Here is a 26,570-nt window from a genome sequence, read left to right on the forward strand (position 1 = left end):
TACAATTAAAAAAAATTAAACTATATAATAAAAATAGACGAGTAATTATGCTTATGAGATATTAGTAGTATATATATATATGATATATAGTTAAATTTAAGAAAATGCAGTTGAAAAGCTATTATCTCTACTTATACAATGGCGGGTAGGTAGTAAATGTACTGTAAAATTGGAAATCAACTCTCTGGATTTTTATTTTGGAAAACTTGCCTTATTGTCCGTTATACACATCCATCCCATCCGGTATCTTACACCTACAACCCAAGTAGATCTGGTTGGTCTGGCTTCAGACAGACCGTGATCAAGACACCTACCTTACTGTATTGAGAACCACCTCAATTGAGAACCCCAAAATAATCATGAAGCAACAAAGTAACAGGGCAATTCATAATGTGACCATCAAATTAACGGAGGGGGGGCAAGGTCTACGCCGCAACATGATGTCCAATTTTCTTGGCATCAACCAACACCCAACAGCTCCAACCTCCAACATTATCGCGTGGTCCATCATCGACAAACAGATTAAAACCGCCCGAGTTTCTCTCGAATTCTTGCATTGAGACATCTCCAACTAAGACATCATCGCTCTAGTCAAACAATGGCTCCGTTTTCCCTCCCCGCCGACACGGCCTTCCCCGCCGACAAAGCCGCCATCCTCCCCGCGCCTCTCCCAACCCCGTCTCACGGCGCCGGCGGCAGCTTCTCAATCGCGTGCTCAACACGCATCAACGCGCCCCCGTTAAAATGTCTTGATATCGTCCGCAGACCGGCAGACTGTATGTCTCCATTATTCACCTTTTACAACACTCGACTGTGACGTCATGTTCTTCATTGCGAACCATCTCTTGTATTTCATGATCACAGCTTGCCTCACCTCACCATTTATTTCACTTATTCTCAATCACGTACTAACGTCTCCCCAGACCCCTCCTGGAACCCCTTCTGCCGCCTCGTCAAAATCGACTCCCAACCCCCTTCCACCACCTCCTCCCCAGACCAATTCCACCTCGGCACAGTCTTCACCTTCGACGTGCACTTCAACACCTCACCCAACTCCAAGCCATCCACCAAGTCTCAGGAGCGCGTCTCAATTTTGGAGGACATCGTCGACCCCACCAGCAAGAAGGTAATCGGGCACAGGATTGGCTGGATCCAGATCGGTCCGCAGCCCGACTGGATGCTCAAGTGTGAGAGAATCCAGGAGTTTATCGAAGTTGAGGGGGCAGATGGGAAAGTGACGACGGAGTACAGAAACTGGGAGACGTTTTACGGGCTTTTGGCGGTTGTGGTCAAGTTGGCTGCGGGAGAGGGGGTCAGGAAGGGGTTTGAGGGGTGGATGGGGGGGTTGAAGAGGAAGGCGGAAGGGGGGAACTGAAAGAGCACCTTTGAGCCAGGGGCAGGGCAGGGTCAGGCCAAAGTATTCGCAGTCGACTAGATAAACTTTAGCATTTCCTATCTTCAGCTCGACACCTTTGCCCCCGATCAACTAGTTCACCATCAACGCCGGCGTTCCCTCAAAGTACACCACCAAAGGCGGCTCCTCCACCCCCAACCCAGCCCCGGCCTTCTTCAACGCCGCATGCGTGGGGCACTCGTTGTCATAATAATTCATATCATCCAAACTGGCAAACTTCATGTTTGCCACAACGGTATACCCCTTCGATCTCTGATCCGGATTCGCGGTGCCGGCGCAGGCGTAGAGGATGTACGGCTTGCCGTCCTGTTCCCACATATATCATCAATCAGCCTCTCAACCAAACCCCTTTCGGACTTTTCCCGGGGGGAAGGGGGAAAAGAAAGAAGAAAACCTTCTTCTGCTCCTCAGCAAGCTTGTTGTACATCTCCACCAACTTCTTCTGGTTCGCCGGATCGGGGACCTTGAACATGGTCGTCCGGAAGATCTGCTGGCCTCTTGAACCCATTGTTGTTGTTGTTGTTGTTGTTGTTGTTGTTGTTGGCGTAGTGGCTGTGACTGCAGTGAAAATATTCCTATCGAAAAACCCCCTGTTTTTCCTGTGAGCTGCTCCAAGGGTGGAATTGATCCTCTGTTGAGTTGTGCTTCGTACTGGGTTATTATACCCTTTGTTGACCCCTATTCCGGCCTCCGCCCCCTTCCGCTCCGGCACCCACACCAAACCCGGCGGCTCGTCGTACTACAGGAACGCCGCCGAAAGAGCTGCCCGATTCATGGCAGGGTGCAAGCGGCGGTGGTGGCCGACAGCTCCCTCCTCCATGGACCAACAAGGTTTTCACCACCCCCCGCATTTCCCCCGATGTCGAATCATTCCAGCCTGTCGTGTCAAGGTGTCGTCGTGTAACCGCCTAACAACCCACTAGCTCCAGACCAAAAACTGGTGATCAGAAAAGTTTCCAGGGAATAAAAGAAGACCGGTCTACGCCTCCGGATCTCCCCCATCTTCGACGTCCGCCCGCTGTCGAAAGTTGTCTGCTTCATGGCCAATGTCTCAGTTGACTGGTGGCTCCAAGGGCGGCCACAGTCAAGACTAGCTGACACCAAAAAAAAAAAAAAACAAAAAAAAAGAAAAAGTGGAGGTCCGCCAGTCCCATTCACTGCATGAGTCAGATAACAAGTCAAAAATAAAGTCCTGATATCATCATTATTATTCATCACCAACAACCAACAGCCAACCACCAACCACTAACATCAACTATCACGACTAAACACACACAACAAACAACAACAGCAAATAGATATCTCAGCAACACACGACCCCCCAGACACCACCACCAACAACAACCAAAATAAAAGACTTTAATTCACTGTTAAATATTCACCAACCAGTCCCAATCCCCATCCACACACCAAAAACTCCTCTTCCATGGTTTGATAACAATTCCACATTTATAGACAAAAAGAAGCCATGCTCGCCAGTCCCAAAAAAAGTCGCGCCTGTTCTCTGCTAAATGCTAGAAATACCCCCATGTTCCCCCGGCTCCCCATAAATAAGAGCAGTGAAGAAAGAAAGAAAGAAAGAAAGAAAGAAAGAAAGAAAGAAAGAAAGAAAGAAAGAAAGAAAGAAAGAAAAATACTTAACAACATCATGTAACCTCCTCCCCATTCTCCTTCTTCTCCACCCCATTCCCATTCACCTGCGCAACAACAACCCTCATTTTCTCCAACAACTCGGGCATCCTGTACGGCTTCACCAAAACATCATCACACCCCGCCTCCTTCGCCTCCAAAATCTGCTCCATCCGCGCATTCGCACTCACAGCAATGATCGGTATCCTCCCCCCCTTGATCATCCCCTTCCGTTCCAGCTCCCGAATATGCCTCGTGCACGTCAGGCCATCCTGCACAGGCATCTCGATGTCCATCAGGATGACCGACAGGGAAAACTTCTTCTCGCTGCTGCTGCTCTCCCCCTCATCACTGCCCGAAAAAACAAACCGATCCGTCTTCCTCAACTTGTCCAGGCACTCCACCCCGTGATTGGCCACATCGACATTGAAACCCATGTTCACCAACCCTCGACGAGTAATAAGCTGATTGATCAGGTTATCCTCCACGACCAGAATCCCGCTGATCGTTGGCGGAGGGGTAGACAGGCTGTTGGTTGACGGAATAAAAGTAGTCGACAACCCTGACGGAAACAACGGCGGGGTGCTGACCTCGCTCCCCGTAGATGGGGTAATCGGACTAGGCCTCGAAGCACTCCCCCCCGGAGTGATGACCGTCGATTCACTCGGCGAGCCCCCATTCGCCGCCCGTCTACTGGCCGAGTTGCCGATGCCGTTCACCTTCCCACTCAGCTTAAGAGCAGACATCTTGCTTGCCGCCAGCGCCGCCGCCTCGGCTTCTTGTCTCGCTTCCTCGCTGGGGATGGAAGCCTCGATGTAAAAGACAAACGTGCTGCCCACCCCCGGCTGGCTGGCAACACCTATCGCCCCGTTTTGAAGCTCCGTCAGCCGGCGGCTGATAAACAGTCCCAAACCTGACCCGCCGTACTTGACGTGGGTGCGACTGGAGGCTTGGACAAAGCGCTTGAAGAGGCTCTTCTTCTCCTCATCGGTAAGACCTTGTCCCGTGTCCTTGACCTCGAACATGACAAACACTGGTTTCCCGCGGGTGCAGGGAGCAGGGTTGGACGGGTCATGTCCAAAGTAGTCCTCCTCCGACCGAGGGATAAACTGAACCTTACTAGAGCTCGCCGCCTCCGTCGGTCGGGTAAGACTGGCGCTGATGGCCACCGACACATTTCTCGTTGGTCCTGTCTTAGTGAACTTGAGAGCATTGGTAAGAAGATTGATGAGAACCTGCTTCAGCCTTGACGGATCAAAGTCCAGATACTTGATCCCGAGATCGCGGTAAGACTGGTCGACCACCATGCTCAGATTGATATCCACCCTGCGAGCCTCAATCTCAAACATTTTGAGCGCTTCTTGAACCATGAGAATCGGGTTGACCGTGATGGGCGTGATGGCAAGCAATTTCGAGTCGAGCTTCGACATGGTAAGAATATCGTCCACAATCCTCTTCTGATGCTGGGCACATCCGACAATGGTCTCGGCACTATCGATGCTGCTCTCGATGAGGCCAATCACATCTGTGCTACAGTCCTCACTAATGTCTGTGTTCAGCGACAGCCCATCGCGAGACTCGGGTCTGGGAAGAGTCGCACAGGCTGCAGAGCCGCAAGGTGGGTTGCTGACCAGTTCCTGGACCCTCGCAAGCGTGGCGATGATGGCATCTGCGCAGTGGACGATCGCGCTTAGCGGATTCCGCATCTCGTGTGAAGTCATATCGATAAAGTTTTCCTGCTGTCGCTTCGACTCAATCGCCTCCTCCTTTCTCTTCTTCTCCATGTCAAGCTGCCACTTCTGCAATGAAACATCGCTCAGACAGCCCGTGAAGCTTTGGATCTGCCCCTCTGTCGTCCGCACCGGCATCAAAGTAGCCTGCACCCAACGGTTCGGCACAATGACCTTGTGGCCAGCCCCGTCGTCGGCCGTCCACGCCGTCTTCAAGCGAACCTCCACATTCTGCACCTTGTCCTGCCTCAGCATCGTCTCAATCTTCTCGCTAATCTGCAGGTGATCATCCTCACACACACAATCCTTCCAGGGCCGAAGCTCGACCTCAGACGGGTCAACCTTCTCGAGTCCGCACATCTCAAAGAAGACATTATTGGCCCCTAGTAGCTTCCCCTCCAGATCCATGTCATAAAGCCCAACCGTTGCAAACTCGGCCATCCTCTTCAAGTTCTCCGCCTGCTGAGCCCGTCTGACCGCCTCCTCAGCAGCCCTCTTGTGCGCAGTAACGTCCGTAAGGCAGGTCAATACCCTCAGAATGCTCCCATCCACCGCCCTCTCCGCCCTCGCGGCAGCAAGAACATGCCTCTCCTTCAAATCCTCCACCGACGACAGATCCAGCCCCGCCTTCTCAAAACTCGGCGACGTCCTCGTCAGCGGCGCCTCCAAATTGGCCTGCTGCTTCACCCTAAACTCAAACTCGACGTTGTTCACCGACTTGAGCCTGTCATACTGTGACACAAGCATCTGTCTGTCCTCCTCCACAATGCACGCCAAGAACCCAGCGCTCTTCACCGGACCCGTCCCAGGATACCCTGTAATCTTATACCAGGCATCATTGGCAAAAGTGATGTTTCCCTCCGGATCTCCAAAGCACATGCCCACCGGCACGAACTCAGCCACGGCTTCAAACATTTGAATCGACTCGTTTGCTTCCTTGGTCTGAACCGCAAGTTTCTCCTTGAGCATAGCCTGATCATACGCAGCTTGCTCAGCAGCGTTGCGGCCCCGTCTCGCTTCCTCCTCCAACAACACAATCGATGCCAGAGATGTCGCGAGCTTCTGGTTCAGTAACGAAATGTACTGCCTATAATCGTTGTCGTACGGGCGCCGGGGATTCAGCCCCAGAAAGAGAAGGCCCATGACATTCTCCTTCTTGGTAGGTCGGATCGGACAGATGACGGCCGCTCGGCAGGGGTCGTCGTTGAATCCCCTCCACTGCAGACCCTCCAGCAGATGTGTTGGCAGACTCTCATTATGCGTCTGTAACAAGAGCGGGTGGGGTGCCTTGAGCGCTTCTCTGAAGGCCGCCGCAAGTCCGTCATCACTCATGCGCAAGCTGATCGTGTGCGGAGCAATAGGATGCTCCTCGGGCACACCCAATGCCCCTTCCAACCGGCAAATTTTGGAAGGTCCCAGGCTAGGAGAAGGGGGGGCAGAAGAAGCTTCGGGGTCCTCGTCAACACTGTAGAGAATCGCCAGCGGAATGTCGTACTGAGGGTCAACCGCCTTGAGCTGCTCGATCGTCTTCTCCCAATAACTCTTGACGTCCCTCGCTGTGATCAAAACCTCGCCCAAATCAATCAGCATCTTCATCCGCCGTTCCCACAACCTCATACTCGTCGTCTCGGCCACGGCATGCATGAATCCCAAATACTCATTGTTTTCAACAACGGGTATAAGCGACCACTTGAGATACGTCTCCTCCTGCCAGTGCGGACCGTCCTCCACCTCGGCCTCGCGCTCAATGAAGAACCTCCACTCGTCCTCCACAACGCCTTTTTGCTTAAGGCTAAAGCTCCGCATCGTATCCTTGAGCATCTTTCCTGCCTCGTGCCAAGCGTCATCCACAGACATTCCCAGCATTTCCGGGTGCCGAGAACCGCACAGTTTGCTATAGGCTTCGTTATAAATCATGGTGTACTCCGGACCCCAATACAGTGCTATTGGCCGACTGTCGACGAGGATTTGGTTGAAGGTCTGCTCCAGTCTCGAAGACCAGCTCTTCTGAGGCCCAAGTGGGGTTGCGGCCCAGTTCACACTGTCGATTACATCTCCGAAAAACGGCTCCTCTGGAATTGCACGTCAGCCTATGTTCTGTATCAAAACATAAAAGAACTTTTACCTGGGTCGATATCGGGCAGAATCCATCCTGGGTCTGAGGCGGACCGTTCCAGAGACAAAGACTGAACGGTTTCAGCGCGCAAAGCCAGCCGGTCTTTTGTAGTAGTCTGAACCACGGCAGATGTAGATCTAGTCCGGTTATCCAGCGCATGTACCGGTCGAGCCGGTGAGGCCGGTGCGGAGGGGGGTCTTTCCGATGCTATCTCGATAACAGTATCCGTCTCCGCAAATTCAACAGGCGGCCTCGTGCGCCGAGGCGTCGGTTCCGCAATGCTTTTGTCTGGCCCAGGGCCAGGGGTCGTCGACTCGACTCGTATTGTGGGCGGTACGGGCCTGGAGGGTGGTTTCGCCTGCTCGTTTGCGCCCACTACCACCATCTCTTCATTTACTACTGCTCTCGTCCAGTACGTGTCGGAGTAAGAAAGTGACGGCCCGGCGGTTGTTGCCGTCGAGCCGCCCGAGATCCATTCCCATAGAGGGGCATTGTCTTCCTTTGCGGCTGTTACAAGCTCGAGGAGGCCCGGGTGTTCCCCAAAGGCCGGGTTCGTGTAGACGACAGTGGGCGGGTGAGGGATGAGGGCGACAATGAACGAAGGTCTCGGGTCGGCCTCTAGCAGATCGATAATGCTCGTCTCCAAGAAAGAGGAGCGCATGGCTGTGTTCTCAAGGTCGGAAGTGTTGTGTAAGTGGCGGGTGGGATGCGGGTAAAGAGAATCAGCTTTCGCGATGGAAGGAGAAAAATGGACGGCCGTATGGGCGGATTGGCAGGGCGCAATGCATTATCTGTTGCTGACGTATGGTGTTGTTTTCCAATGCGACACGCGAGTGTAGAGGTTGGGGGAAATCGCAACCAGAGATCAGGAAATCGAGGTTGACGTGCAACCCGAATCGAGTTTGCCAGGTGACCAAGAGTATGCGGCGAGGCGGGGGGGGGTAGCTCAGCTGCTGTTGGTTAGGAGAGGGAACAAAAGAGCGTTGAGCAGTTCAGAAGAAAGGCCTTTTTTCCATCCCTACACCAGTGTCCGTCTTTTCGGGCCGGCCTGGCTTGTTGACGAGAAATGTGAGGTGTGCTGAAGCAACAATCGTGGGGAGGTGGGATGTGGAGGACCGGTTTCCGTCGATCTTTGTTTCCAGACCGCGGCCGAACCGGCGCTGAGTGGGCGGCTGGTTCGCCCGCCCCTCCGTCCGCCGCACATCTTCAGTGGGTGTTCAGCAGCGTAATCCGCTAACGTCTACTTTGGGAGTGGTGGCACTTGGCAATATCACCAGACATTGCAGAATTTGTGGTCAGCATGCATCCAAAAATCCCGACATTCCCAGAAATTTTGCGGTTGACTGATACCAGCAGCACTGGGTTACCAGGTCGACTCACCGAACTTTCTAGTGGAGATGCAACCGCTCCGTCTTTATCAGGACCCCTAATGGGCAAGACTTTGACAACACAGGCATTCCCATTCATCAGTATCCAACAAGGTGAAGCACCCGGCGCCGTCCTAGGATGTTGGCATCATTGTTGGGAAAACAGCCTCCTCCACCACGCTACACCCGACAGCGGGCAGCATTACCCGTCCCCATGGTGCTTGCTTGCGGAGGGCCAATGAGGGGTTCTACACATCACACTATTTTTATTCTGTGACATGCCCATCTCGATACGATAGGCCAACCCGACAATCCCATGCATGTCACTGTCAAATCTGCATCTTTGGGCCCCAATTGACAGCAATCACAGCGGGACCTTTCCGGCCCGGCCTCAGGGGGGAGGCGGTCTGTCGAGCCATGTGTGAAGAGATGTGAACGAAGACAGCAAGGGTTCAGAGGAGGACACTTGTTAAATGGGGATCACCACTTCTGAAGACGCCCGGTGGCTTAATCGCATCTTCTTTCCTACTTCAACTGCAAGCTGGTAGATGCCCCCGAGTTACCTGGTTGCCCTGGTCTAGCAATCAATGCTTGATTAGATAGGTAAGAGAGATCATGATGCTGCCCCTCATTCTCGGTGCATCTTTTTTTCTCACCACCCCGCAGCTGACCACGATGACGCCTTACCCCTGAAGAGCCTCTTGCAATGTCTTGCCAGTCAGACGTTTGAAAGCATCCAAATACCTCTCGCTGGTGGACTGAGCAATATCAGCAGGCATCTCAACACCATCCTTGCCCTTGAGCCCCTCCTTGGTCAACCAATTTCTCAAAAACTGCTTGTCGAAGCTGTCCTGGTCCCGGCCAACCTCATATTCATCCGCAGGCCAGAAGCGCGAGCTGTCGGGTGTGAGAACCTCGTCAATGAGGACAATCTCATCTGTCTCCTCGTCCAGACCAAACTCAAACTTGGTGTCGGCAATGATAATCCCCCGCTCAGCCGCATAGGCCGCACCGGCCTTGTAGACCTTCAACGCCAGAGCCTCGATGCGTGCAGCGTACTTCTCTCCAACGATCTTGGCCGCCTGCTCGGGGGTGATGTTCTCGTCATGCTGGCCCAGCTCGGCCTTGGTGCTGGGGGTGTAGATGGGCTCCGGGAAGGGGGAGCATTGCTGGAGGCCGGCAGGCACGGCCAGTCCGTGTACCGTGCCCGACTTCTTGTACTCGTTCCACGCGCTTCCCGTGATGTAGCCACGCACAATGGCCTCGACAGGGAATACCTTGAGCTTGCGAACCTGCATGCTGCGGCCGCGCACCAGCTCCTTGTCGGCATCGCCGAGGTTGGCAGGAGGGTCCAGGGTGATGAAGTGAGTCTTGAGATCCGGGATCCGCTCCTGGAGTACCTTAAACCAGTGGGCCGAGATGTTGGTGAGAACAGCGCCCTTGAGGGGCACCCCGTTGGCCATGATGACGTCGTAGGCTGAGATGCGGTCCGTTGTTACGAACAACAGCGTCTTATCGTCGACATTGTAAAGATCCCGCACCTTGCCGCTGGCAAGCTTGGCCAGGGAGCTGAGCTCAATGTTTGTCACCACAGGGATCGACATGCTGTACTGTGTGATGTTGTCTGATGACTGCTGCTGTGGTGGTGACTCGAACCCTGTTTTTTTCGATGTAGTGTAAAGTTGCGAGTAAGTCAGTAAGTTCTTTGCCCAATCAGACCAGCGAAAATGTGTGTGTGTTATGCCCCAATCCGATGTTCGGTGCGGTGTTTTTTCTGATTAACCGGGCCCGGTCTTAGAGCAGAGGTGGTGGAAGGTGGGGCCGAGCCGGCACCTCCCGCACGCACATATCGGATCACTACCGGTGCTGGCCAATCTGTAGTCTTCATGTCTGATGATCTGGTATCGGTTCTTCTGATGCTACTCTTGAGTCTTTGGATTTCTCGATGAAACCTTCGTCGTGGATCTACCTTTCTCTTGACATGTGACTTTGATAGTAGCACTTGCAATTAGCTTTGCGCTTTGCTCAGGCCGACGGTTACTGAGACCGACTTACAGGCGCAAAGACTGTCCTGCATACTCCATAAACTTCACGTGATATCTGGTAAATTATATGTACAGTAGAGACACAGAATTATCCCTTACGTCAAGATACGAGTAAAATGGATGACAAGCCCCCACGAATTGCATCGCTCGATTTTGCCCTCAGGTGAGCGGGTTTCGGCAGACACATGTTGGCCCAGAGTTGGGCCAAGTTGCTGGGCCTGAGCTGGGCAACTTGGCGACGTCAAGCAAAGACGGTGAAAGGAGCAATCGACCGGAAACTCCCACAAAATAGTCGAGGTGAAGACGGACATCGGGAAATTTGAATTGCGACAGCCTGGATTTCTTCTAGCGCCGTCAGTGCCGAACACCCGAGTGACGGAATATCTCAACGGCACTCGTCGTTCCCCCAAATGGATGACAGCCCTCCCTCAGCTTGCTCAAGAAAGGCATCGTCAAATTGTCAGATATGCATGTTCTGCGCGGTGCGTCCAACACCGCCCCTAACATTCGCTAATTTGTCGGTATTTGTTGCTTTCGCATGCGGCTCCCACCACCCTACTACTCCGTAGTGACTGGGCATCTCCAACTGAAAAAGTAATTGTAGTGACCGTTGAATGAGAAGACCCACCTGTCCGAGATATCATGGGATGCCCAGCAAGCCTCCCAGGATCCCAAGAGCCGCTTGGGCTTGGCATCTCGTACATTTTCCACGAGTGAACCGGGAGCGCCAACGCGAGATCAGGTCTTGTTGGGCACAGATTTGCGACAACGCGGAATCCTCTCGGGAAGAGGCGTCAGAGCTTGTCGGATGGCCGCGGTGCCCAAGATTGCCCAGGCCGTGAGCCAGAGGAGCGCCCATGGCATTCCCCAAACGAGCACCTGCGACAGTGCTGATCGGTCTCGGCGCCAAGGACAAATACAGCGTGGATTGGTCTTTGCGTGGACGAGGGGTCCTGCCCAGAACAACGCCCAGACCAGTCCAAGACTTGGGACGCCGCGCGACGCCAAGGGCTGAGAGGGAATCAAGGACATTTAAAATGGCGACGGAACCCCAAGGGCGAGAAGCATCACCGGTTCCGTCCAGTGTTGCTTCAAGCTCGTGTATCTGTTTTGGTTCCTCACTGGTATGTGTCCCCCCCGTCTCTCCACGATGGATTCAGACATTGTCGATACTCTCCAGACTGCCATTTCCTATTGACGTGACTGACATACAAAAGAAACACCTCCGAGCCAAGCGCATATATCGCCCATTGCCAGCGGCGCGAAGTCTCGGCGATATCTCCGACATGCCTTGACGTTCATCGAGCTCCCCCTTCCAGCCAAACCGCCTCGAAGCCTCCATTCGATCTTCTCAGTTCCAGCCGTCTGGACGGCCTGGATTGCAACACGAAAGCTTTCAGCAACTGGCTCAGGGGTCGAGCCCCTGAACGACTTCCCCATACGATCAGGCCGAATTCGAGCCTAGAAGCCACCCGAAATGCAATTGGTTGCTGCTTCCGTGTTGGCTCTGGCATCGGGAGTTTTCGCGCAAAATGTGGTCCAGTTCAATGTCTCGAGAGGCGTGCCAGGAGTGCACTTGGGTTCCATACCCGTGCTGGGCAAAAGGGCCGCCACCCATTCGGAACGGCTGATCAACTTCATGGCAGGCGGAGGGTACTATGCGCGCGTCAGTCTTGGGACACCACCGCAGGTCATTACCATGCTGCTGGACACGGGCAGCAGTGACGCTTGGGTCCTGAGCCACAAAGCCGACCTCTGCATTGATGACGATCTCCAACAAGAGACTCAGTTAATATGCGTCGACACGTTCAACCCCAGCAAATCCTCCACCCACAAGGTGATCGACCCCCGAGGCTTTCAAATCAAGTATCTTGACGGCGGCATAGCCTCCGGGGGCTGGATGCAAGACGATTTTACCATTGGTGGCACGACGATCAAATCCCTCCAGCTAGCCTATGTGACCAAAGCCAAACGCAACACAGGAATCCTTGGGTTAGGTTTCGCCGCCAGCGAGAAAGCTGCTACCAAATACCCCAACATCATCGACCAGCTCGCCAACCAGAACCTCATCTCGTCCAAAGCCTTCTCCCTCTACCTCAACGATCGCCGCACCGACGCGGGCTCCATCCTCTTTGGCGGTATCGATACGGACAAGTTCATCGGCCCCCTCCAAATCATCCCCTTACTGGCCACAAACGGGACGTACACCTCCTTCGAGATCGACTTCTCCTCGTTAGCAGTCACCCTCCCCAACTCGACCACTTTCGACATGAAAACCTCCATGCTCGACCACGCCGCCCCAGCAGTCCTCGACTCGGGCACCACACTCTCATACCTCCCGGACGACATGGTCGATATCCTCATCGGAAACCTGGACACGTTTTTCGACCCAGAACTAGACATGCTCCTCATCAACTGCGCCTACCTCACCTCTTCCTCGCCTTCCCTCTCCTTCCAATTCTACTTTCTCAACTCCACAGCCTCAATCCGTGTCCCGGTGTGGGAAATGGTCCTCGACGTCTTGTCGCCATCTTACGTCCCCCCAGATGACGCCCCCTTCAAAAACGCCTGCCTATTCGGTATCCAATCCACCGAAATCTTTGAGACGACCGGCACGGTCAAGCAACCCAACTTCACCCTCCTAGGCGACACTTTCCTCCGATCAGCATACGTGGTTTTTGACCTGGGGAATTACGAAGTGGGCATGGGGCAGGCGAACTTGAATTCGACCAGTTCGAGGATCATTGAGCTGACGGAAGGGGAAGGCAAAAATGCCACGGAGACGGAGACTGCAACGAAAACAAAGGGGTTGCCCGAGGTGACGGGGGTGTTGGCGCAGCAGACTACTTTTACACCTACTACGGGGCCGGTCATGACGTTGGTTACTACCAAGAATAATGCCGCCGTCAAACTTGGGATGACGGGAGTGGGAGAGATGATGGGGGTTGTGGGAATCACGAATTTGATGGCGGTTTTGGGGGGAGTGTTTATGGCGCTTTGAAAGATTTGATTTATATATCATTCAAGAGGCGGCCTTGCTTGATTTTGTACATGTAATGGGGGGAAACAAAAAGGTACATATACTTTCCTCTATACATTTTTTACACACTAGATATCCGTACACGACACATGATCGTTCTACCTCTTCTCCTCTTCAAACGGTGGGGAGTACTACATAGATAAACAAATTAATTCAAAAACAAGTCAAATACCCCTTGCTTTCTACTAACAAGTTGTTTGCTAGTCAGATGATCGGCCATGCAACCAACATAACGCATCACATTCATAACGACATAATTGAGACTCAAATCTCGCAAGGCATAATCTGTCAGCTCACCCTATCTACTATGATCGCTGCCAGAGTGATCTGCTCTAACACCAATGACAGTTCCTAGTAGTTTAGCAAAAGGTTCTCCCCAGAAATCCCTCAGGCTTCTCACCCAAGTGCACAGAAAAAAGGTTCTCCGACTTCCATGGCTGGAAAACCTTCCTCCAACCCTCCTGCCAACCACACAACAATTCCCATTTTACAAAACATTCGTTCGTTCCTTGCAAACGCGTAGTTACAACTTCAGAAATCCAACCTAGTAATTCTTGTGCGAGATGCTGAAAGCACGAGCCCAAAAGTCATCGGCGGAGGCGGGATCAGTCTCAACCTTTGGCTCTCCCGAGGTGTCCTTCAGCTGGTCCCTAATCGCTCTCTGGGGGGACTTCTGTACGGAAGAGAGAGTTGTCGGCTGGACAGGAGATCTGGGAGGTGTCGGGTTGTTGACTGCCAGTGCTTCAACAGTCGTAGACCTGGCAGGCTGGACGACACTGGGAGGAGGTGGGTCACGAGAAAGGATAGCGGACAAACGACTGTCAGCAGACGCATCCATCCGTGAGAGAGCAATCTTCATGGCGTCCTGGAGGATCTGCGCAAAGACTTCCTTGACCTCATCAGGTTTGGTAAGCACCTTATGCTACCTCTTGGACAATTGCAGTGTAGCCGGAAAACGGCGTGTCCGGGGTGTATGACGATGGGGCCTTCGTCGACACAGGCTCCGAAGCTGACGCCATGGTAGGCTCGACAACAGTGGTGACAGGAGACTTGCGCACCGGGGATCTGGGAGTCTGAAATTCGGGAGCCGGAGTCGCGGCGGGAGGCTGGTGAATGCTGATCAGGGGTTTGTGATGCTGAAAAGCTGGCTCAATAACAGTCTTCTCCTTTTCCTTGTTAAATTTGGCTTCGTTGAGGAGAGCCTGTTGCAACGCAAACTCATCAGCGCGCTCCTCAGCTGGAAACACCACACCGTCACGTCCGACATTGACCTGCGCCTGCTGAATTGGATAAACCGGGGATTGGTTCTGTTTCTCAAACCAAAGAGATGGCGGTTCCTCAACCTTGGCCACTTCCTTACCCTTGCCCCTGTCGACATAGACCGGAGCAACTGGGCTCCGGGAAAAGACCTCGAGGGACGGGCTGCTGGTATCAATCGCCCCTAGGATTTTCATGTTACGACTATCGCTGAAACCAATGGCGGCAAGCCAGCGAGAGCTGGCCTTGAGGACGTCTTTGTCTTACAGAAGCAAGCCGAGTTGCAAATCCTTGACTTGGGTAATAAAGTCCGTAACACTGCTGTTGACAAAAATTTTCACGTTGGCAGTATCAGTGCCATCGTTCGCAAACTTCATGGCAATGCAAGCCGAGAGCCAGCGCGATGCACACAAGAATCGCACAACTTTGTAGTCATGTCGTCTCTCTCTAGGACGAACGGCGACCTGATCAAACAGGTTGTGCGCTTCGCCAAACGCCGCAGCATGCCTCTTGTAAAAGGCGTCATCCTGATCGTAGCCGTCGTTCCAGTAACGGCACTTAAGATTGCCAGGCATCGGTAAATGCAGTGCCTTGGCAACACAGTGAGTTTCATGGAGGAGGCTCGATAATCGAGTGTATAGAAAACTTGCCTGAAGTGGTCATCGTCAGGGTTGGGGTGCTCCGTGAAGCCGCGGTACAGCTCCTGCGTCATTCCGGCTGTCTTCTTGTTCCAGTCGCCGGGACAGGTGCTGAGCTCAATGTCAATGAGGTAGCACAAGTGAAAGAGCTGCGAGCTGCGTTCTCCTCCGAACGCTTCTCCGAAAAATTCCACGCGCCGGACAGCCTCGTAAAGAGGGCGATCCATGAACCTCGGGCCCCAGTCTTTCAGTGGCACACCGATTCTTGGGGGCGAGAATCTCCCAAGGGTCGGGCCCATTCACCACGGCTGTGTGGAGACTAGCGAAAGGCGAGAATCCGTGCTCCAAGATTTCGTGAACTCGGCCCTGCAGGTGATGTAGAAAGTTCTTCTGTTCCACGGTGGGAGAAAGCGGCATGAGGTCGTCATACCGTGCGATGTCTTGATGCTCTCGGGCTAACAGAGGCGACTGACGACTGGTAAAGACTTTCATGAATGTGTCCGCAAAAGCTCCTCCCGAAGATCTTGCAATCAACTCCATGGCCTTGGTGGCGGAACATCTCGACGGCCCCATGAGACTAGGCCGGCAGTTCCAACCCCCAGTAAACGCAGAAGGGGTCAACAAGGTGACGGAAAGATTGGGGTTTCCCGTGGCTTCCGCGATAGTTCTACAGATTTCTTCTGTAGTCAAGAATTTCTTCTCGCCGAAGTCAATGCAAATATCATGCTCGGGGGTAACAGGCGTGAACATGAAAATAACCAAGGGGACGTTCTTGGAGGCAGCAGACTTGGCACTGTCGCCAATTTGCGTTAGAAGAACGTTGAGAAATCCGGCATTGTCGGCTGGAACAGTGGTAATCTGATCACCGTTGGGGCCAAATATTTTTCTGCGCATAGGGCTCCCAGGACCTGCATCCAGTTTGGTGGAAACATTCTCAAGGAAGCAGTGCAAATCGAGAGAGCTCAGCCAAGTCTGTTTTGGATATATCATTACTCGACACTAGTCATCGAATCATCAGAAGCAAATGTCATCAACGTACATGATTACTTGAACGACCAAGACCGTAGCAGCCTACTTTATAGGCAAGAAAGTCGGCAACTATCCAGCCGTATTTGTCAGCTTTGGCGTAATTGTCGGCAACACCGCAGACGCCGAGAATCTCGGTGTTTTTGCTGATGGGGAAGTCGGGAGGCGCATGGAGAATGAGCTGAACCTCGGACATGGCCGCCAATGGGTCGGTCACGTAAGGGTCCAAGGATCCCATCTCGCCTAACCTGATAATAGTGTCAGTCACGTTATCTGAAGCAGAAAGTCGGATGGAAGCCGAAACGAACGGAAATATACGGCTTACAATTGACTGGCTCTTGGCCGTCAACTCTAAAACAGTAGAGGTCGCAGAATGCGATGGGAAGAGAGAAAGAAGGGTTTTTTTCGAGAGAGGATGGTGCCACCAGTGGTAGGTTGACTGCTTGGGTTCTCTCTGCCAAGTGTCTGGCTCAGGGAGCAGGTAATGTGAATCGATTTTGCAGTTTGAGCAGGTGGCACTGTCCTGAATTGTGGCAGTGGGAAGTGGAAGGGAGAAGGCGGGGCGAGGAAGAGAAGAAGGTCAGTGGACAGAGTGGAAGCCGAGAGTAGAAGAGGGAAGGAGCTGGGGACTGAAGTCGCAAAGCAGCTGAGGGTTGTGGTGGGAGTAAGAAGGCAGGTGCAACCAGGGTGGTTTTCACCTTGACGACGACAATATCAGCGGGGTTATTTTTGACAGGACTTCAGGAAGGTACGGGAGCAGGGCAAGCCGTTCATTATGGCAGGTACCTTGGAGGACAGGCAGGCACAGAGTTTGTTTGCAACATACCTAACCTTAACCTAAAGTGCACAAGAAAACCTTCATCATGGAGTTACCTAGAACTTGCCAAGTTGTTTGCACATGGTAAGCATGGAGACAAGCCACAAGACGAATATAGTTCATCGATAACAAACGAGAGCTGCGGTCTGCACATACACAATTGTATCTATAGCGGCAGCATGCGTTAAGTATCCATCAGATACTGACATTGACGAACACTGACAAGTAGACTCAGACCTCGATGTCCAGGACATAACCTTTTTCTATCCTGATACCTGTGTCCATCTGGTCAAACTTCGTTTTTACTACAAAAGATCAAGAGAGTCTTCAATCTGGTCTGAAACGGGCGGAAAGAAAGAAAGATGCCCAGCACTGAAGACGGAATGCACTCCAAGGTCGTTCACTTGTTCTATTCAAAGTCATTCACACATGGGTTAAGTTGTTGGTCGATAGATTGCATATTGTGACGGAACTCACAGATACTCAAAAACACCGGCTTGGGCACTAGACTCGATGAATGACCGACTTACTGAGCCTCAATCTCAATCCTTATACTATGTTCTCTCCGAAATCCTCTTCGATAATTGTAGTCTAGAACTTCGGATGTCTTTCCGAGACACAAGGGAAGTTCGGGACTGGTCCCCGATCGACGGACCCTGGATCGCCAAGATGAATCTAACTGATGATCACCCTCCAATCAAAGGTCACAAAAGCAGTGGCGTTATCGGCTGGGTCTTGGCAAGTGGAGGGGAGCTCAACGACCTCGCATCGTCTGGTGAGATGATAGAATTCAGAAACATCATTGCGTCTTATTATATCTCGCATACCTCAGGGTTGACTGCCTGTGAGAGGGTATAGTTCATGTGTCTGGTGACTATACTGGGAAGACGGAGAACATTGCTTCGTTTTAGTCTCGCATTTTCTCATCCTCCAGATACCCCACAGTCCCCCCGCATTACGCTCTCTGAGCTCCGAGCTTACGACTATTAAAGGAAGTCTTGTCATTGAGCTCAGTGAGACATTCTCACCACCGAGCCTCCCCAATGGCGTCTCCAACCGAGGACCTCTCCCACATCCCCCTGGAAACCCGATCCATCATCACCACCGAATCCTCAGATGGCATCCCCTTCCCCGCCTCCCCCATCCCTCACACCCACCGCACCTGGGCTCGGACCTTCAGCTCTCGCCCTGAAGTCTACCTCCAGCCTTCCACCCTCCCTCAAATAACCAAAATCACCAACCTTGCTCGCCGCTGCCGTCGCCGTCTGGTTGTTGTCGGATCCGGGCACTCCCCTTCGAACCTCACATGCACCTCCTCGTGGATGGTCAACCTTGACAAATACTCTCGTGTCCTCTCGATTGACCCCACCACCGGCATTTGTGTGCTCCAATCCGGCATCAGACTATGGCAGCTCAGCGAGGCCCTCAACAAGGAAGGCCTCGCCCTCCCCAGCATGGGAAGCATCAACGAGCAGTCCATCGCCGGCGCCATCTCTACTGGTACTCACGGCAGCTCCCTCAAGCACGGCCTGATTTCCGAAGGAGTGGAATCCCTCAAGATTGTCCTCGCCAACGGTGAAGAAGTCTTCTGCTCACCAACAGAGAGATCGGATCTCTTCCGCGCTGCCTTGCTCAGCTTGGGAGCCATCGGCATCGTCACCGAGGTGACATTCAGAGCGGTTAAGGCGTTCAGTTTGGCATGGGAGCAATCGATTGACTCCGACAGCAAGCTGTTTGCCGAGTGGGAGTCCAAACTTTGGAAACAATCCGAGTTTGTCAGGGTGTGGTGGTTCCCCTACATGAGAAGGGCGGTAGTTTGGAAGGCGGACAAGGTGGATGAGAATGATTTGGACACGGGGGTGGTGAAGAACTATGATCCGCCCACGAGCTTTCAGGACAGCAAGATTGGGTATTTTATCTACCACAACTTGCTGGCGTTGGCGAGGTGGTTCCCTAGGATTACTCCGTGGGTGGAGTGGTTTGTGTTTGGGCTGCAGTATGGGTTTGGGAATGGGGAGATGACAACTACGCGGGCGGTGCAGCCGAGTTACAAGGCTTTCTTGTTGAACTGTCTGTACAGTCAGTTTGTGAATGAGTGGGCTATTCCGCTTGCGAAGGGACCGGAGGCGCTGCAGAGATTGGCGGCTTGGTTGCATAGACTGCAGCCCGGGGATGAGGGGTATGTTGAGCATAAGATTCCTTTCAGTGCGGAGGGTCTCTGGGTGCACAGCCCGGTTGAGGTCAGGGTCAGCGATACCACTGTCAAGACCAGCGGCGAAAGGGGAAACAGGCCTTGGTTGGATATCACTCCTGAGGATGGACCGGCGTTGTATCTCAACGCGACGATGTACCGACCTTACCACAAGGACCCAAGCTACAATGCGACCGAAAGGTACTACGAGGCTTTCGAGTGGTTGATGAGAGATCTGGGCGGAAAGCCACATTGGGCAAAGACATTTGCTGTCACGCCGGACGAGTTTGCGAGCAAGCAGTGGTATGGTGAGAATTTCCACCAGTTCAGGAAGGTGAGAGAGGAGGTCGACCCTCTGGGCATGTTCGTTGGACCATGGCAGCGCAAGTTCTTGCTGGGAGAGCCGGCGGAGGAGAAGGATAGGCTTGCTTTGGAAGAAGTTGGGTTTGAGCAGAAGCCTGCAAAGGAGGGTGGTTATGTTGTGACGGGGCACCAAAATGTGGTTGTCGCATGAGTGTCAGTGTTAGAGGCAGATAACACGGAGTTTGGCTCGCTACATTAAATGACGTAGTCGCTGGAGCTTCAATCGACATATCAAAGAAATCGTGGTCTCTTCTTCAAAAGTGAAGCTATCCCAGTGTTCGAGGCACAGTTTCCCGGTTTAGAGATCTCCGGCTGCGGGTCGCCCCGCCTACCGCACGGATCACAGGTTATGCTTGGCGTGCCCCGCGTCAAAACGTTCACTTGGTCAACGGCCATGATCTCATCCCATCAAAACAGACTTCCAAAATGGATTACATGGGATGAAACACGGCGTAACACTGACGGTGTCTGAGTTCGGAAGAAAAAGATCACGGCGCTAGGGAGCTGGTTAGTTAGCTGCAGTCTAGACAGGTGATCGCAACAAGCCTCATTTACCAGCGTCGTCGTTTGATGGGGAAAAGTGGTGGCTGGTGTTCCCGTCGCCCAACCACCAGCTCCCACGCCATCCTCTTGGCTCTCCCAGGGACAAGCCCAACCTCTCCAGAAAACAACATGAAGCACGGCAGTGCCTGGTTTCCTGCGTTTTTCTTTCTTGTGCATCTTGCATGATGACATGACGCGCCTCTTCCCTCCTTTCCATCCTGTTTTCGCATCCATCACGATCCAATTGGCCGTGTCACCTGTGGGTTTCTGTTTCTGAGCGAGAGGCGCCCCATTCTTGTTTGCGCTCCGATTCGCAGAAGAGACATGACCTTCCAGAATAACAAGCAGCAGCAGCCTCGTGTGTACACCAACAAACCCCACCACCCTCGATTGGATTGCCTTGCTCACGGCCAATTTTAGGAACACCTCTGCAGTACAATCTTGCACAGCAACAACATCCAAGATCACACTCGAATTCTTCTTCCGAAGTCACACCTCCACAGCGGGACGAGGGGCATGCAGCATCTGCCTCTCATCCCAGCTCCCTCCTACCACCACCAGCACCACCACCACAAACACAAACACAATTCTCTCACTTCCCAGCCCGGCCTACATCGACAACCACCTATTCGGAGCCGGATTACGGAGCGGACCAAATTCACAACCCTCCCTCTGTCGCGCGCGCACATGGACAGCCCGTCATAGTAGAGGGACCTTATCTTCGTGGCACAAACATGGCTTCACCGCCAGGATATCAGCAGCCCGACTGGGAGCCTGCTTTCAACGCCAGGATGTTGACAGATTTCAGAGAGGACCTTGCCCGAATGGACGGAGTCATAACACCAGGAGTAGACGACACTCCATATATTCACCAAGCCATTGAAGCACTCACTCGCCGTGATCGCGATACTGGTTATTCCGCAAATGAGTCTTCGAGCAGTGACAGCGCACAGGCTGGACCGTCGATATATCCGAACCAACCACACCGACAGGTTTACCAACACCCTCAGCAAACGCCACGACCTATCTCCACGGGACCAATTCAGGAGGGGGATGAAGTGCTGCAACCACCTAATCCACAATTTTCGAAACCAAATCCAGCCGCTTCCGCCGACTCGCTTGCCGAAAGTTTGCTCAAAGGTGCTAGGAAACCTGCGCAGCCTCATGAATGGAGACCAGTGGAGAGGGAGGAGATTCTCAACAGGACTGGGGAATGGAAGGCCCAGGGAGTACCGCCACTTACCTTTAGGCCATGGCCATTACGAGCACCCGCTTTGTTTGGGTTCATGGCCATGTGTGTGCTGATGATCGCGGCTCTTGCCTTTGGTGCTGTTTGGTCACATCAAAAGCAGGGGTTAGTTGGTTGGGACGACATCGTGGGCGGCCGGTATTTCGTCTTTAGGATCCTCCCGCAACTAATCGGGGCTGTCTTCCTGCTCTATGCGCAGTTCATCATCACAACCATCTTCCGGATCCTACCGTTTGTGCGGTTGGCTTCTCACGACCCTCAGGTCCGTGATGGTGCGGTATACCAGAGACTCTACCCTTCGTTTCTCTGGCCGAAGTTTGTCGGACCCTGGAATGTCTGGGTGCCGATCTTTGCTACTTGGCTGATGAACTTTACCATCCCGCTTCAGAGCTCGCTTTTTACGGTTATTCTGGCGGAAGAGGGGGAGGAGAGACAGTGGGTTTGGGCCACATGTCAAGGTGTGGCTTGGGCCTTGGTAGGGTTATACCTGTTGTTGCTCATTTCAACAATCATCGTCTGGAGATTCTGGGCAACTACCGAAAAGACCGGTCTGATTTGGGACCCTCGATCTCTGGCCGATTACATCGCCATCGTCTCCGAAACCAACACCGCGACCGACTATCGCGGTACTCAACTCGCCCGCGGAATAGAGGGCATCCGCTTCGCCCTCCGCCGCCGTGCTCACGATAGGCTAGGGTACTGGACCTGGAAAGATGGTCGCCCGGGTTTCTGGCATACGCTTGGGAGCCCCATGGATAACGAGTCCAACCTCCTTCCCTTTCCGGATGTCACCAGCGGTCAAAGAATGGAGAAACAACCATTCAACAACCAAAGCCCCCTAATCGAAAACCCCGATCACCATCCCGACCTCGAAGCCTCGGACCCGAGCGCCACAATCCGACACAGATACCTCCCCTGGTCATTGCGAACAAGCCAACTCCTCTGGTTCATCATCGCGAGCGTTATCCTCCTTGCCGCCCTCTTTGTCATCTCCTTCCTCCCATCAACTCGTATAAGCAAGGGCTTCACCCCCGGATTGCGCGCCGACCCCCAACCAGGCGCGTTCTCCGCCGCGGATTTCCTCTACGCGTTTGTCCCCTCCCTGTTGGGGATGATGCTGTTCCTCAGCTTCCAGCACATAACAACCCACTTCCTCATCCTCACGCCCTGGGCGGCACTATCTTCCCCCGGCGGTTGCCGAGCGGAAGAGGGACTCCTAGTCGACTACCCAGCCTGCCTCCCCCTCGAATCCAGCTTCAAAGCCCTGAGGAACAAGCATTTCCGCGCGGCGTTTCTGTCGTTCAGCTCAACTTTGTTTCTGGCGGTCCCGGTCCTGGCAGGGGGGATGTTTATGGCCTTGACGAAACTATCCAGAACGAGAAGGGAAGAAGACGGGGTGGTGGTCGAGGACTGGGAGCAAGAGGTGAGGATGTATGCTAACATGCCTGCTTATACTCTTTTGCTGGCGGTGCTGGGACTGTATCTCGTGGCGTTGGTGAGCCTTGTGCCAAAGAGGAAGGAGGTGGGGATGCCGCATGGGGTTGGGTGTCTGGCGGAGGTGGTGGGGTATCTTGTGAACAACGAGTTGAGGGAGGAGCTGGCTTTCAAGAGGTGTGTCAACAAGGAGGAGCTTCTGGAACGGATGGGGGCGGGGGGGAGGGGGAATGGGGGGATTGATATGAGTCCGAGGTGGTATTTCGGGTTTGGGGGGGAGGGGGTGGCGGGTGTGCCGCTTATTGGGGGGGAGCAGCAGCAAAATGGGGGGATGGAGAGTGAGCTTGGGATTAGGAGGTTGAGGAGGTTTACTGAGAAGAGGAGGGTTAGGAAGAGCATGATTAGGAGGGGGAATGATGGGTTGTCGTTGTGAGGTGGGAGTTGGCTTTTGGGATTGTTTGGAGTTTTGGGAGGATACCACGGTTGATACATTTTTTTTTTGGAACATTTGCGAAGCATGGCGGATGTGAAAGGGGAGGGGGGAAAGACACTCGAAAATTGTTAGATATTAGGAAGATGGAAGGGTATAATGTCTGAATGTTGGTCAATGTATGAGAATGGAATGGAATGGAATGGAATGGTATGGAATGGCGATGGGATGTGTTATGAATAATGTACGGAAATGGGTGGGCATAGTTGGAACGGAGATACTTTGTCACATACCACTTACTACTTACTCTTGTTAGACATGCCAAAAAAACAAAAAACAAAAAAAGACAGAGCCGAATAAATGGTAGATACCTCTCTGATGAATTGGTCTTTGCATTTGGTTGGTGTGCATTAAATCAGAAGTCTGCAGATCCCACGAGCTGGCTGGGTGAGTTATCCTCCAATATCAACGAGAATTCCTAGCTCCATGACCTTGGTGAGGAGGTGAATAGGCCGGTTCGACGAATCAGGATAGGCACGCATGAGCTTTTCAAAAACGTATGATACTTTGATTTGCTAAACATTTACCATGCCCAGCGGTAAGATCCATGTAAGGCGTCATGATAAAACCCTTCCACCAAGCCAACTTCTTTTCAGACATTAACAACAAAAATGTGGTAATAATACCAATCAGCCGTGAGGCCTGTCCTGTCATATTCCCTTCTCCCACCTATACCGATTCGCCCCCTCTTCCCATTTGCCGCGAGGCATCCTTGTCCGTCTTTTTGAATTAAATGAGGTTTGTAAGCTCAAGATTATGGGTTGATCAACCCAATAGCATAAAAGTGATTGCTTCAGCCCATCCCCTTTTACACCATGCAAGGGGTATAATATGCAGCCTTATGTGCTTTTTTTTTTGGGGGTATCATCACCTTGCTGCCTGTCTCCCTTCCGACCGCCATATGTTTGGAAATGATGCTGGTACTGTTTGTCCCCCCATCACTCCCAAAGATGTGATAAAACGTAGTATGTTGATGAATATGTAAACAAGCCGTGTGCTCTCAAGAGTGAGCCTGAGTTGTTATCCTTGTCCTGCGATTGGCCGTGTAACCCGAGTATTCCTTTTTTTTTTATCCAGTCCATGGCGAAGCGGCGGAACCACCTCCACTATTATCATGTCCGATGTCGATGTGACCGATGCCCACGATCCCGTCTCGACGACCCACCGCCGCCTGACCGCTCCAGCTCACGCTCCAACTCCTCAGCACGCCGGCGATAGTCCCTAACAATATCCCGGATGTGTCTGATGCGGTCAAAGTCCAGCTCGAGCTCGTCTATCTGCGCCATGATGTCGTGGTAGCGCGCAATCTCGGCATCGGCATTGTCGATGAGCTGACCACTCTGGTCATAGACGCTCAGAGTTACTATTTGCGATTGTTCCATCAGGTACTCGAGCCGCTGCTGAATATGCTGCATGACTCGGTCAAAATGTCGGCCCAGCGCGGACAGAGACGAGCTGTCAATCATGAGTAGCCCCTGCGAAGACGCCCTGCTCGCGGCGCGGGAGGACGAGGACCCAGCTGCCGCCACTGCCTGCTGTCCATGTCGAAGGATTTGAATCTCGTCTTCTGTCAGCCCTAGTTGCGTGTCGGGTACGGCATTCGTGGACGGTTGTTGCGACGACGACGACATGGCGGCTGAAGCGAGTTTGAGGGATTGGCGACTGGTTGATTCTTCCTGCTGCTCCAGTTGTGCCGCAGCAGTGCCCAGCACCGTCCCAGATACTCCCTCGCGCTTTTGTCTTGTTGTACGGAGAGGAACTCCCTTCCCGGCTGGCCTTGATCAGCAACCGGCGCTTTTCCGGAGCTTCAGAATTTCCCAGAGGACGGTGCAATTTGTACACCAACCGTCCTGCCGCACACAACAGTGTGCCGACGGTGCACTGCTTGACCCAGGAATTCACAATGTGCAGCAACCTTTTCGTCTCTGGGGTTCGATATGTGTCACGGCTGCGGGAGGTATGAGCTGCGGGGTACTAAAGGTGTCGTCGATACTGGATGAGCCAAAGTATGTAGACGGCAACGAGCAGAGGGCGTATAGACTGCACCGGCCGGTAGCTTAAGCGTCGGCGACGTTTTCAGCGCGCACGGCATCATCGTATCGATCCGTTACTGTTCCGGTGCCATAACAGCTAGCGTTGAGGGCGCTGGGTGCGGCAGTCGAGGAGGTTTCGTCGAAAGGATCTAGCCGAAGTCGAGGCAGGCTACGAGCTGTTGCGGCACAAGGAGGGGTGGTGTCGTGGGAGCAGTGACTGTGTAAGATGCAGGCGAGACCGAGCCGGCGGGACCAGATTCCCGGCGATCTTGCTACGTCGGAGTGATACACGATCTTCGAAGCTGCCCGTGCGGGTGGTCGTCTCGTTCATGTACTGCGTTGCGCCAGACGTGAGCTTGATGGCGAGCTGAGGGTTACAGGAAAACCCGTGTGTACGCCTGTCAAGGATTGTCGTCGGCGAGTGCTGTGCAATTGCTATGGGGAGATGTCGGCCGGTTCGTCAGGGGCGTCGAGGAACATGAGCTGTTGGAGTGGGAAATCAGCCAAGTTGTATCGAAGTGGCAGCAAAGTGAAATAAATGGTCCCGTCATCCCCAATTCCTCGGCAGCGCATCAGCTGATAAGAGCTACTTTGACCCAACACCGGGCTTAAAATTGAGCCGAAAAAGAAATCCTGTAGCGCAAGCAATAAATATATACCGCAAGCAGCCGAGTGATCTCCAGGAAATCACGGGAGCCCATTAATATGATAAGTGAAGAGGGGGTCACAAAGATGTGAGACCTGCCGATAATACGTACGAGGAGGAGATCAACCGCGGGGGAATATCTTGTGGCCCCGGCAACCTCAAATCGGGGTAGCTATCGTGGAACGGTGATGGCTGACTGTGTCGCCGTTCATCAACGTGTCTGCCGCGCCAACTGCGGCAACAGGAAACCACGAGGATACGGTCAGGAATCGAGGAAGAAGCATTTTACTAAAATCGGCGACCCCAGGATTTGGGCTGTCATCTCCAGCGCCAGCTCTTGGCGTGGCGGTCCTTGTCGATGCGTCCGAGCTTTGGCGTTTACAGGGGTTTCGGTCGCACATCAGTTGTATTGAAGCAAGACACCAAAGCCTCCCGTTTCAAGACCGAGCTGTACATCTCATGAGGGACCAGCGTGTCAGAAATATATCTCTACAAACGAGATCCGAGTAAGCAATATTCCAACAGCGAGTGCTCAGTCAGAG

The 26,570-nt window shown here is 53.1% G+C and overlaps 9 protein-coding genes across 9 annotated transcripts; 4 read left to right on the forward strand and 5 right to left on the reverse strand.

The window, feature by feature from the left end:
- Positions 1–226: 226 nt before the first annotated feature.
- On the forward strand, positions 227–1,375 carry QC761_117080 (uncharacterized protein; the record flags this gene model as incomplete). Its single annotated transcript, XM_062874983.1, has 2 exons — positions 227–776; positions 924–1,375. The coding sequence occupies exons 1-2, from the start codon at positions 599–601 to the stop codon at positions 1,373–1,375; spliced, it is 630 nt and encodes a 209-aa protein (XP_062738202.1). The 5' UTR covers positions 227–598.
- Positions 1,376–1,486: 111 nt separating this feature from the next.
- Positions 1,487–2,508, reverse strand: QC761_117085 (uncharacterized protein; the record flags this gene model as incomplete). Its single annotated transcript, XM_062874984.1, has 2 exons — positions 1,809–2,508; positions 1,487–1,720 (listed from the first exon to the last, which is right to left on the reverse strand). The coding sequence occupies exons 1-2, from the start codon at positions 1,920–1,922 to the stop codon at positions 1,487–1,489; spliced, it is 348 nt and encodes a 115-aa protein (XP_062738203.1). The 5' UTR covers positions 1,923–2,508.
- A 552-nt stretch (positions 2,509–3,060) lies between these two features.
- Positions 3,061–7,550, reverse strand: QC761_117090 (uncharacterized protein; the record flags this gene model as incomplete). Its single annotated transcript, XM_062874985.1, has 2 exons — positions 3,061–6,827; positions 6,899–7,550. The coding sequence occupies 2 exons, from the start codon at positions 7,548–7,550 to the stop codon at positions 3,061–3,063; spliced, it is 4,419 nt and encodes a 1,472-aa protein (XP_062738204.1).
- A 1,389-nt stretch (positions 7,551–8,939) lies between these two features.
- ADE1 (Bifunctional purine biosynthetic protein ade1) lies at positions 8,940–10,802 on the reverse strand (the record flags this gene model as incomplete). The annotated part of the gene is made up of 3 exons (XM_062874986.1): positions 10,312–10,802; positions 10,040–10,131; positions 8,940–9,887 (listed from the first exon to the last, which is right to left on the reverse strand). The coding sequence occupies exons 1-3, from the start codon at positions 10,331–10,333 to the stop codon at positions 8,940–8,942; spliced, it is 1,062 nt and encodes a 353-aa protein (XP_062738205.1). The 5' UTR covers positions 10,334–10,802.
- Positions 10,803–11,778: 976 nt separating this feature from the next.
- On the forward strand, positions 11,779–13,302 carry QC761_117110 (uncharacterized protein; the record flags this gene model as incomplete). Its single annotated transcript, XM_062874987.1, has 1 exon — positions 11,779–13,302. One exon carries the CDS (start codon positions 11,779–11,781, stop codon positions 13,300–13,302), a length of 1,524 nt encoding a protein of 507 aa, XP_062738206.1.
- A 583-nt stretch (positions 13,303–13,885) lies between these two features.
- QC761_117120 (uncharacterized protein) lies at positions 13,886–16,955 on the reverse strand (the record flags this gene model as incomplete). The annotated part of the gene is given in 7 exon segments (XM_062874988.1): positions 13,886–14,263; positions 14,268–14,838; positions 14,866–15,188; positions 15,200–15,467; positions 15,496–16,208; positions 16,276–16,505; positions 16,511–16,955. Coding segments are annotated over 6 exon segments (2,478 nt in total). The 5' UTR covers positions 16,501–16,505; positions 16,511–16,955.
- A 1,167-nt stretch (positions 16,956–18,122) lies between these two features.
- ALO1 (D-arabinono-1,4-lactone oxidase) lies at positions 18,123–19,784 on the forward strand (the record flags this gene model as incomplete). Its single annotated transcript, XM_062874989.1, has 1 exon — positions 18,123–19,784. The coding sequence occupies one exon, from the start codon at positions 18,123–18,125 to the stop codon at positions 19,782–19,784; it is 1,662 nt and encodes a 553-aa protein (XP_062738208.1).
- Positions 19,785–20,374: 590 nt separating this feature from the next.
- QC761_117140 (uncharacterized protein) lies at positions 20,375–23,292 on the forward strand (the record flags this gene model as incomplete). Its single annotated transcript, XM_062874990.1, has 2 exons — positions 20,375–20,534; positions 20,597–23,292. The coding sequence occupies exons 1-2, from the start codon at positions 20,501–20,503 to the stop codon at positions 23,290–23,292; spliced, it is 2,730 nt and encodes a 909-aa protein (XP_062738209.1). The 5' UTR covers positions 20,375–20,500.
- A 1,169-nt stretch (positions 23,293–24,461) lies between these two features.
- Positions 24,462–24,980, reverse strand: QC761_117150 (uncharacterized protein; the record flags this gene model as incomplete). Its single annotated transcript, XM_062874991.1, has 1 exon — positions 24,462–24,980. The coding sequence occupies one exon, from the start codon at positions 24,978–24,980 to the stop codon at positions 24,462–24,464; it is 519 nt and encodes a 172-aa protein (XP_062738210.1).
- Between the last annotated feature and the right edge of the window lie 1,590 nt (positions 24,981–26,570).

Source organism: Podospora bellae-mahoneyi (genome assembly GCF_035222275.1).
Source record: "Podospora bellae-mahoneyi strain CBS 112042 chromosome 1 map unlocalized CBS112042p_1, whole genome shotgun sequence".
NCBI lineage: Eukaryota > Fungi > Ascomycota > Sordariomycetes > Sordariales > Podosporaceae > Podospora > Podospora bellae-mahoneyi.